Source organism: Podarcis cretensis (assembly GCF_951804945.1).
Source record: "Podarcis cretensis genome assembly, chromosome: 10".
In the NCBI taxonomy this organism is placed as follows: domain Eukaryota; kingdom Metazoa; phylum Chordata; class Lepidosauria; order Squamata; family Lacertidae; genus Podarcis; species Podarcis cretensis.
Window position 1 is genome coordinate 48,269,133 of NC_137179.1, and position 10,983 is coordinate 48,280,115.

At 40.7% G+C, this 10,983-nt stretch overlaps 1 protein-coding gene across 4 annotated transcripts in view; it reads right to left on the reverse strand.

Annotated features, from left to right (window-relative positions):
• Nucleotides 1–10,983, reverse strand: part of USP15 (ubiquitin specific peptidase 15) — a 52,387-nt gene that overhangs the window by 6,890 nt on the left and 34,514 nt on the right. For 2 of the 4 annotated variants that reach the window (XM_079994118.1, XM_079994116.1), the window contains 9 exons: nt 9,826–9,970; nt 9,244–9,417; nt 8,629–8,787; nt 6,491–6,715; nt 4,451–4,534; nt 4,263–4,357; nt 3,588–3,779; nt 2,644–2,759; nt 1,055–1,354 (listed from right to left, as the gene is read on the reverse strand). In XM_079994118.1, the coding sequence (XP_079850244.1) occupies nt 1,055–1,354; nt 2,644–2,759; nt 3,588–3,779; nt 4,263–4,357; nt 4,451–4,534; nt 6,491–6,715; nt 8,629–8,787; nt 9,244–9,417; nt 9,826–9,970 (1,490 nt within the window). The remainder of the gene's footprint in view (nt 1–1,054; nt 1,355–2,643; nt 2,760–3,587; nt 3,780–4,262; nt 4,358–4,450; nt 4,535–6,490; nt 6,716–8,628; nt 8,788–9,243; nt 9,418–9,825; nt 9,971–10,983) is intronic. The other 2 variants (XM_079994119.1, XM_079994117.1) reach the window with 1 other exon arrangement.

Here is a 10,983-nt window from a genome sequence, read left to right on the forward strand (position 1 = left end):
AATGTGTTAATGTTGTGATATAACGAGTTATATGCAAGACTGTCTTTGAAGACAGCTCAGAAACTGCTTTTATTCTGTAATGTTTCTATCTTTAAAAAGGGGTTTTTAAAAAAATTCTAGTGTATGCTGCTCTTGGAATTTATTTGAAGGGTGGGACATAAATAATAATTGAAAAAATGGTGCAAACCAACATAGGCAGCCTGAAAACTCGTGTATCTTTTGGGAATGGGCTTAAAAGAAGTTCTCGGGTGGGGGGGGGGAAGCCTCCTTGTGCCTTTTGATACCACTGACCATAGTATCCTTCTAGGCCAGGGATTGTCAACCTGGTCCCTATTGCCCACCAGTGGGCGTTTCAGGATTTTAGGTGGGCGGTAGGGGGTTCTATGGCACAAGCTGAACCCCCCTTCCATCGAGCACTGGTGGGTAGTAAGGAGATTTTACCATCAAGAAAGATGCATTAGTGGGCAGTAGATATAAAAAGGTTGACCCCTGTTCTAGGCTGTCTTCCCAGAGTAGGACTTGGAGGCACAGTCTTAGGGTGATGGTGGTCCTTGCTGGAGCCGTTGGAAGACTACTGCTTCACCCCATAGAACCAGTTATTTGAAGGACCACCTACAAGCACATGAAACTGCCCATGACTCAAAATCAAGTGTGGGAGGCCTGATCTCGCACCTTTCACTGTGCTCAAACAGCTTGGCAAGCACCTGATACACGGCTTTTTCAGTAGTGGCCCCATACTTCTGAAGTTCCCTTACTCAAGAACCATGCTTGGCCCCATCCCTTGCGGGCTTTCTGTGGTCCCTAAAGACTTCCTTATTCCACCAAGCTTTTTTTTTAAATTTTACTGCTGGTTCTCTATTTTCAATTTTATCTCCATTTTATTATATGATGGTTTGATATATTTTTTAATTGTAATCAGCATTCAGGAGCTTGCCCCAAAACAAAGGATAAAAATAAACAGCAAAGCAACAAAATACATACAACATTTTAACAGGAAATGTTAACAGAATGGAGTAGAATCAAAGCTACCCCACTATTAAAAACAACAACTTACCATCTAGCCTAAGTTGCCTGTCATCAAATCTAATATGCCTGGTGTCATCTTTAACATAATTGATGTCAGTGTTGCCTAAACTATTAAACTGGAATGTGAACAATCGCTTTTTGTGCCCTATAAGTTGATCCTTGCAAGAGTCTTCTGTGCATAATCCATTCTCGGAATCATTGTCCCCTCCAACAGAGTCTTCTGACTGGCTGTTTTCATTTTCAGAAGGAAGTTCCTGATCCTGGCTGGATTCATCATCTTGTTCATCAGTTTCCATTTCACCTGGGATGGAGAATATAGCGGCACCGCCTGTCATTTACACAGAACGTTACACATCTCACATCGTTGTGAATTCAGTGAACAGGAGGCACTCTAATGCAGAACCATAGATAGGAGTGTGCAAAACTCCCTGGTCTACAGGGAAACTCTAACTGGCATATACCAGAGTTGTGGGGGAAAAAACATAAAATTGCTAAGCACAATTTGGCTCTGCCACCCCTCACAAAGAGCTATTGAAATCGCTACAGAAAAAGTTGGGCATCATTTAATATCCTGTACTTCGCTCTTGCTTGAAGCTGCTACAGTCTCATCCGCACTCCAGAGCAGACTGAACACCTGCCCATTGTCTTTGGTGAAGGACGCTCCCCCTCCTGGTGGGGTGTATTGTAGGCAGGCCACACGCTCTCCCCGAGCACAGCAGGGGCGCTGCAGTGCCCCCTCATTATAGGGGAGTCCCGGCCGCATCACGCCCCCGGCTGACTAATCCGGTCAGTCAGGGGGCGTGGCTTACCATATTTAAGCAACCGCGCAGCTGGGGGTTCTCCCTCTTGGTTCCTGCTTCAGTGGATCTCCCACCCTTCCACCCTTTTTTCATACGTTCAACATCTTGGCCTTGCTATGGACCTTGGTTGGTCCCCTGTTGAGGGGGCCTGGTAGGAATTTTTCCACTTGGCAAATTGGCACCAGCCATGTTGTTTTCGCCTACCTCGTAGCAATTGTCACAACTTTGTAGGGTTTGGCGGTTAGGCATTGGTAAAACCTGGTTTATAGGAGGGGAGGTTGTGGCCATCACCTGCCTCTCCTCTTTAAGGGTATTCCGTTAAAGGGATCCGGGGCAGTGGATCTCATCCGAAGCCCGAGTATGGGCTAGGGCCATGCCACGACCCCATCAGGGACCCTGGGGGAGCTCTTAGTTGATATACATCAACAGGGCTCCCCTTACTGGTGGTTGACCCTTACCAGACTACCTGCATGGTGGGCAGGAGTCAGATATAGTCGGTTCAATTCCAATGCCTAAGCCAATGCCACTCACATTCTGCATTCTGTAACCAATAAAGTTGTGGCTTTAATTAGCCCATTAACCTAAAATACTGGTGTCCATGTGTTTTATTATTCAACAAATGGGGGAGGGCTCGGGGCCTTGACACGCAAGAAATATGGACCCACCACAAGTGTTTTGTCTGTTTCTGTAATGTGGTCCCTGAGATCCAAAAGTGCTAGAGATTTAATGGGAGGTTTACAACAATCAAGGCAGGTTTCAGAGCACCTTTCAAAACTGAACCAAAGTTTTAGGCAGCTATTGATAATTCAGGTCTTACTTGGGGATCCTTCTTCATGAATTCCATTTGGGCCATTACCATTGATACCATTGTCTTTGCAGCACTGCAAGGATGCTTCGGTGTCTTCTGTTTCAGTAGAAGTTTTCACATATCGGCTGAAACACATCAATTGTTACACAATTAAAAAAAAAAAACCTTTTAAAAAAAGTTTCTGCATTTTCCCAAGTAACAAATAGTGAAACATCTTAAGACAAAACAAAACAAGGTGATGCACAATATAACTTTCCTCCCATCCTCAATGTGAGCAGTGCTCCTCTTCCATGAAGCTGTGTAAGAGAACAATAACTGCTATTACTGTAGAAACACAAGAGTTTACTATATACCAAGCTATCCTTCTGAAACATTTTACATTTATTCTAACTCGTTAGTGTATTTGCAAGGAAAAATAAATAAAATGGATCAGGCACAATTGTGACACTAATGGTTGTGCAACTATGGCCAAAGTCCAGGGCTACAAAGCCCAGGACCCCATCCAAAACAATTCAAACAGCGTACATAATTATAGATGCCCCTTTCATTGTTTTTACTTTTAAAATATATCATTGTCTGCAACAAAATGATGCTTATTCCAAAGTAAACGGGTTTAGCAGAGAAGCACTAGAAGCAACCTCCTTAAGCCATCATGGAGAATGGATTAAAGTAAATCTGCATATGCTCAGACTATTTACTTCTTTACTGTTTTTTGTTATCCCTCCCTGCCCCCTCTAACGTATCAGGAGTGTAATGAATGGTAAACAGGGAGGATCAAAGGTCTTTTTCAATTGTGATCATCCCTGCTAACATTAGCATTGTTCTGGCATCCAGGTGACCTAACACAGCCCTGCATTTCCTTCATGGGGTCTAGGCTAGCAATGTCCAAATATGTGACATACATTCTTAGTGCAATTAGGAGTGCATTTCCAGCATTTCTCTTGTACGCTTACCACATTCTCAAAAGCAGAAGATTGTACAGCTTATCTTCAGTATTGTTTCTAGGCACTGCTATAAGGAAAGGCTGACCAAAATGTGTGGAACCACTGTGGTGGCTGTAACCGCTGTGCCGAAACTTCTCCCTCAAACAAACTGGAATTACAATTTGCTCCGTATCTTCAGTTCTGTTGATGCCAATTTCAAATCTAAGGCAGAATACAGACCCACACAATTAAACATAGTGACATAAATCACACAATTTTGCCAAGCAGTCAATGAAGGAGCATCTCCACCCCCATCGTTTAGCCCGGACACTGAGATCCAGTGCCGAGGGCCTTCTGGCAGTTCCCTCATTGCGAGAAGTGAGGTTACAGGGAACCAGACAGAGGGCCTTCTCGGTAGTGGCGCCCGCCCTGTGGAACGCCCTCCCTTCAGATGTCAAGGAAATAAACAACTATCTTATCTTAAAAGACATCTGAAGGCAGCCCTGTTTAGGGAAGTTTTTAATATCTAATGCTGTATTGTTTTTAACACTTGATTGGAAGCCACCCAGAGTGGCAGGGGAAACTCAGCCAGATGGGTGGGGTATAAATAATAAATTATTATCATTATTATTATTTAGTAGACGAAACCGCATGAAATTCATGACAAACGGAATACTGTTTAGATTCAGTTTGTTTTCTACTTACACATAAATGTCATCACGCTCCATAATACTACTCAGATTTTCATCCATTGCAAATATCCTATGGAACCTATGATTGTATATATCAGTAACTATCATCTAAAAAAGAAATAGAATACGTTATCACTTGAATTTGCTTAGGAAGTCAGACAACATTAAGCATGATCTACAATTGTCCATTGAGCATCATACCTTATCTGCAGCTACCCCAGACAAAGTTGACAATGCTGTGCAGAGATCTTGTATATTTCCAATTTTTGGAACTACTACTTTATACTAAAAAATAAAATACAAACAGTGTCATTAATAAGAAAGCGGAAAGGCAACTTAATATAACTTCCAACTTTATACATTGATGTGACTATGAGATTGGCTATGAGAAGGAAGAGTGCCCTAAGAAACGTATCTAGCTGAGATTTGCCAGTATAAATAAAGCTGACGTTTATATTCAAATTTCAAAGAGTCTAATTCCACACATGGAAAGGGAAAGAATTTTGATTAGAACCAAATGGTTCAACTAGTGAGGAAATTTCCTAGGATCTCATGAACAATCGGTTACTGAGCAACCACAGATTAAGCAGGCAAACCTATATTTAGCCAAACTAAGAGGCATCCGTGCTAAATGCCAAGTGCTGATTTTTACTTTCTTTTTAATATTAGAATTTTGGAAGATTATTGGTTAAGCCAAACTCAGTTTTCTACTGTGGAAAACCAGAGATTCCAAAATAATTTCTACCTTTCCAGTGACCCAGCACTTGGTGCAACTAAGGTCTCCATATAGCAAGAAATGATAGCTGATCTGCTATAAATCACCTCATTATTTCCCCTTAAAAATACATTTTCATAGCCTATGAGCTCAGTTGACTTTGACATACTGAGGTAAGGGTCACCCAGAAGCCTAGGACACCAATCTCTGATAGCTTGTGTGCGTGTTGCAGGGGACAACTGTAACGTTGCATTTCGGATGTAAGGAGCAGGCCATGTCCCATCTCAAAGCTGTCATCTTCCAACTTGCATTTTCTTTCTTGCCTTCCAAACACACCCAGCTCCTTTCCAGGCTGCAGTAAAGCATTACCATCTTTCTTCGTTGTAGATTTCACTTATAAACAAGTGCTATCATCTACTAGATCACCTGGCGATTCCCCACACACCCTTTTTTATTGCTTGTGTTTATGCATCTAGCCTCATTGTGTGTCTATTTATAAATTCTGCCTACTTGAGAAATTATATGTCAAACAAGTCAATTTAATGAACAAAAGCAGATATTCATCAATGTAGAAAATAAACACACACACTTAGCTTGCACTATTTATAATGGTTGTATCTGGTGACTATGGCAGCAGAATTTTTTAACGCAGGCAAACGATGCAGGTTTGAGATACATACACACCGAACAACTACGATCAGTGTTCGAAACTCCCATTGCTCTAGGCGCATTTTGCAACAGGGAATTTCATTAGCACAAGCCATTTCTGAGCTCTGGGCCTAACATTTCAGATTAAAACTGTGAAGTGGAAAGAAGGAAAGGAGGACCTCTTTCTGCCTCCGCACTTCCAGCTACTCTCTGAAGACTGGAGAAGAGACCCTCTTAAGAATATTACGGGGGTGGGCATGAGAAAGACTAGACCATGTGAAAAATGAACATAATATTTTCAGCTTTGTATTATAGTTATAAAGAAAAGTGTGCCTAGACGTTCCATTTTTGCACCCATAACCTAGGTTTAAGGTGCCATTTAGCGTCTAGCTTTCGTATCTCAGTTTCTAACACGGACTACGATCAACACAGGAATTGATTGGGCCCTAACAATAATCAAAAGGGGGCTGACTCAGAACACCTGCTACATTTCTTCTGTTCTTTTTCATAATATAAGCAGACATATCAATTTCCTTTATCAGCTGCAAGATTTTTTGCTGTAATGTGCAACTATAATTAGTACACAACTTCAAAACAGAAACCCAATGACACAAAATGCCAGGGATTAGAGAATAAAGTTAGAACAATTTAAACACTAAAAGCAAGTAAACAAAATATTGGTCAAACATTGCTTTCAAGGGCTTCATGAACTCTGCTGCTATTCAAGATAGTACAGGCAGAGTACACATGTCTACCATGAGGAACATGGAACGGTTACATAAGGCAAGTATATTTAATTCACCTGAAAGAAGCAAATTACAATTTATTCCCTAGTAGACCATGAAAGTCAGAACATGCGTAAATACTATACTTCTCACCTGCATAGGTTTGGCAAGCGGATCCATTCTAACTAAATAAACTTCCAAAGTGCGTTCTTTTTTCATGGGTAGTGGAAGAGTCAAGTAACAAAAGGGGTCAAATGTTACGGAGATCTTAGCACATTCTGGACAAACTAGGGTTGATTTAAAAAGTCCGTGGAATATATCTACAATGATGGAATCGTTTCTCTTCAAATGGTTCTCCCAAGCTTCTTCAGCAACCACCTAAGTAAAAGCAAATGTTTGAAATAATGTATTTTTGCCCCCCATGAACTGTTTTATAACACTTGAATTTATTGAACAGGGCATGAGTGTGTAATGATTAGCACCAACCGACAGAGACCACATGAATTAGAAGGGCCAAGTTATTTTAAGCAAAGGGCATTAGAAAACACCACGAAAGGCAAGAATGGTAGGGCTTCCACAAGTTAGCAGCAATCTGGGATATGGCATTTACCACCTCCCAATTATCTGGAGTTTTTATTATGAGAAACGTCCAAATGTTTTTCATACAGAAAAGTCTCAAGGAAATAAAACAGCTGCAGAGTAACCCAGACTTAGATTGTGTCTCTCTTCTATATTAAAGCCACTCTAATACTATTAAGAATGTAAGAGATACTGCTATCTTATCTAGCATTCCGTTCTCATAGTAGTCAACCAGATACCCTTGGAAAGCCCCCCCCCCCGCCCCCCAAACAGGACATGAGACTAGCGAAACAATACCACTGATTCATGATTTGCAAGCAACTGGTATTCAGAGGAATACTGCCTTTGGTTCTGGAGGTTCTATAGTCATCATGACCACAGCACCTTAGTCTACTTGCTTTTTTATTTGTCTCTAAGTCGCTCTGGGAGCGGGGCACAAATGCTTTAAGTAAGCAATTTCCTGTATAGGAATGTCAAGGTATTAAAAGGAAAGTCTTCAAGTATCAGTGGAAACTAGAGCCTTGGCAAAGATTTCTATTACAGTAATAAAACTACCAAATATTTTAAATGGAATTAGCCCTTTCGAAATACAGTGGTACCTCGGGTTACAAACGCTTCGGGTTACAAACTCCACTCACCCAGAAGTAGTACCTCGGGTTGAGAACTTTGCCTCAGGATGAGAATGGAAACCGCGCGCCGGCAGCGCAGCAGCAGGCCCCATTAGCGAAAACGCGCCTCAGGTTAAGAACGGTTTTGGGTTAACAACAGACCTCTGGAATGAAGTAAGTTCGTAAACCGAGGTACCACTGTAACTTAATGCCCCCCTAAGCAGCCTGCCACTAACCTATAGGTTTCAATTTCTACTCTCTTGGTTAAATTCATCTACAGTCATACCTTGGTTTTCGAACAGCTTAGTTTACGAACAACTCGGAACTCGAACACTGCAAACCCAGAAGTAGGTGTTCCAGTTTGTTAACTTTGCCTTGGAAGCCGAACATCCGGCGCGGCTTCCAATTGGCTGCAGAACGCTTCTGCAGCCAATTGGAAGTTGCGCCTTGGCTTCCGAATGTTTTGGAAGCCGGACAGACTTCCGGAACACGTTCTGTTCTAAAACCAAGGTACAACTGTGCTGGCAAGCACTCCTTTGTGGAGTTAACAGCTTGCTTGTTCTTTAACAAGATCACTCAAAGCTTAACTTATGTCCAGCTGGTTCGCTTTTGTCTATCAACAAAGTAAAAGTCACAACTGTGAAAAGCGGCAACTGCCTTTTTTGAAAAATCAATAGTATACACATTCTGCTTCAGTTTCATTAGTTCATTTTAATTACCTTTGAGAGTTTAAGTAATTGTCTGAGTTTGGTGACAGCAATATAGTACAGTGGTACCTCGGGTTACGTACTTAATTCGTTCCGGAGGTCCGTTCTTAACCTGAAACTGTTCTTAACCTGAAGCACCACTTTAGCTAATGGGGTCTCCTGCTGCCGACGTGCCGCTGGAGCACGATTTCTGTTCTCATCCTGAAGCAAAGTTCTTAACCTGAGGTACTATTTCTGGGTTAGCGGAGTCTTTAATCTGAAGCATATGTAACCTGAGGTACCACTGTATGCCTCTTTGAGTTCTATTCCAAATTTCAGCTGCTTATAGGTTGACAATATATTTTTATATACTTTTGGATTAATATTCTAAATATATTGCAATGAAATCAACATTTACCTTATCAGGCCTACCATCAGCATCTTTTAATTGAATATAAGGCTTTTTCCTAATACGATTCAAGTCTTCATGTAGGCCGTCAAGAAGAAAGGCTAGAAGTTCTTGGCAATCTTGTTGCTGATATCCAGAAAACTGTGGTGCGAATCGTCCTACCTGTGTCTAGAGATAACACCACAAGATTACTATGCTGGTGCCACTTGACATGATATAACTGAGCTTTAAGAACAGATGGTAAAAATATATTCTCTCTCGCATAGTTTCTTAAAATACACTATTGAAGTAGTGTGCAGTAGGACTTGGGGGCAAGGAAAGGGGATTGCTGTTGACTATAGGAATTATTTCCCCTCTGAGATTAAGAGTCTCATCTCTACCATCTGAGCTACAGATAGAACAGAAATTATTATGGCAAGATATAAGTGTCTAGAGAAAGACACGAGAGCAACAACAGAATTAAAACATTTTAAATGTATTTCAGTGTCCATTGATTCATTTAAAAAATAATAATAAATAAAACATTCAATTAATACATTTCCACTTTTTAACAGTCTCACTCTATTGCAAAGTCATATACCATCTATAAACACAAATCTGAACATACCAGGACCTACTTCTTACCTTAAATGCTCTTGGAGTGACATAACTGTATTTTCCTGACCACATCTGTTTAATGAGTTCTGCATAAGATTTTGCAATTTCACCCCGCATTCCTAAAGGATTGTCAAAATTCAGCTCTTCTTGATACTTATCATTGAGGAAGTATTCTGTGAGTGGAGGGGTGTTGCTCAGACACTGTAAACAAATGTAAATGAAATACTATGTATACACGGCAGGCCTAGCCATTTAATTCCAACCTCGGTTTTTATGGTTTCCTATCAAGTCCCCATTTCTTTTTCACACTCGTGACATAGCACTACAAAAGTATTATGTAAGCTTAACGAGGCGACTGGTTTTCCAAAGCCTATAGTTTATCATTGCTCATATAACTAAATAAATTTAGCAGGATTCCAGCTATGTTTTTGTCTGCCAATAGCCATACTGTATAAAAGGGTTTAAAGAATGCACAACAATAGAATTGGAAACATGGCAGGCATTTACCTATATAAATTCAACTTTGGGTTTTTGATATTATTCTACCAGCAACTCTTTTTTATCATTTAAAAACCCTTTCCAACCTAATAAGCACACTGAAACATCTACCTGAATTGCTGAGTTCATGAAACATGTATTTCCCAAGTTACTTAGGCCACAGAGGCCAGGCTGTTCATTGTGCCTTCCTGGCTCTGAGTAGTCATAATTCTTATAAGCAGTGTATGAGGGGAGGCAATAATTTGAGTTTTTCACACTGGAAGAAAACAGAACAGTTCACAATGTAATTGCATAATCTGTAGCTGCGATGTATATGTATAATTGTACATTTACATAGTAAAATACAAATAAATGGCTTTCTAGATTAAGTAAGTACTGTTTGTGTAGTTGAAGAATGTCAATTCTGTACTTGAAACTCAGTTAGAAAAGGCCCTTAAGCGCTTACACCACTTAACCTCTGGAGGGGGGGGGGGGAACAACATAATCCTTATACCTTGGTTTCCGAACGGGTTAGTTGTCAAACAAATCAGCTCCCGAATGCCACAAACTCGGAAGTAAGTGTTCTGGTTTGCGAAAGTTTTTCAGAAGCTGAACATGCGACGCAGCTTCTGCTTGAGCGCAGGAAGCTCCTGCAGCCAATTGGAAGCCGCACCTTGGTTTTCAAACAGTTTTGGGAGTCGAACGGACTCCTGGAATGGATTAAGTTCGGGAACCAAGGTACCACTGTACAGGCTGCTACCTTTGTTCTCTTTCTACCTTTGAACAACAAGAACAGATCCACAGCTCACTTAGTTATTCATTTTTCAAACAAGTTTAACACATTCAGACTTTAGGCATGAACAGCAACAATATAGAGCATATTTCTTTTACATTTTGCTACCGTTAGAAATAAACAAGAAAAAATTGGAATAGCAAAATTATATTTCAATTACAGGTAGAAGTTGAGATATCCAAGGCCACCACTGGCCCAATGCAATGAGGATCTATTTTTGGATTCGCCACTAGGACAGCATGAGCCAGCAGACTGCGGAAGGCAGCCTGGAGTGACAAAGAATGTGTACAATGCCTTTTAGTAATGCATTTTAACTCGCATTATTATAGCCTTCTTTGCCTGCATAGAAGAGATTCCTAACAGGAAACATGCTTGCTAATTGAAGGGTAATGTACTTAAGGAGGTCTAAAATAAGCATACTTAAGAGAAATGAAAGGGCAAAAATATCACAATGAAGCACCAGCTTGTTCAGGAACTACCACGATTTCACTTGCATA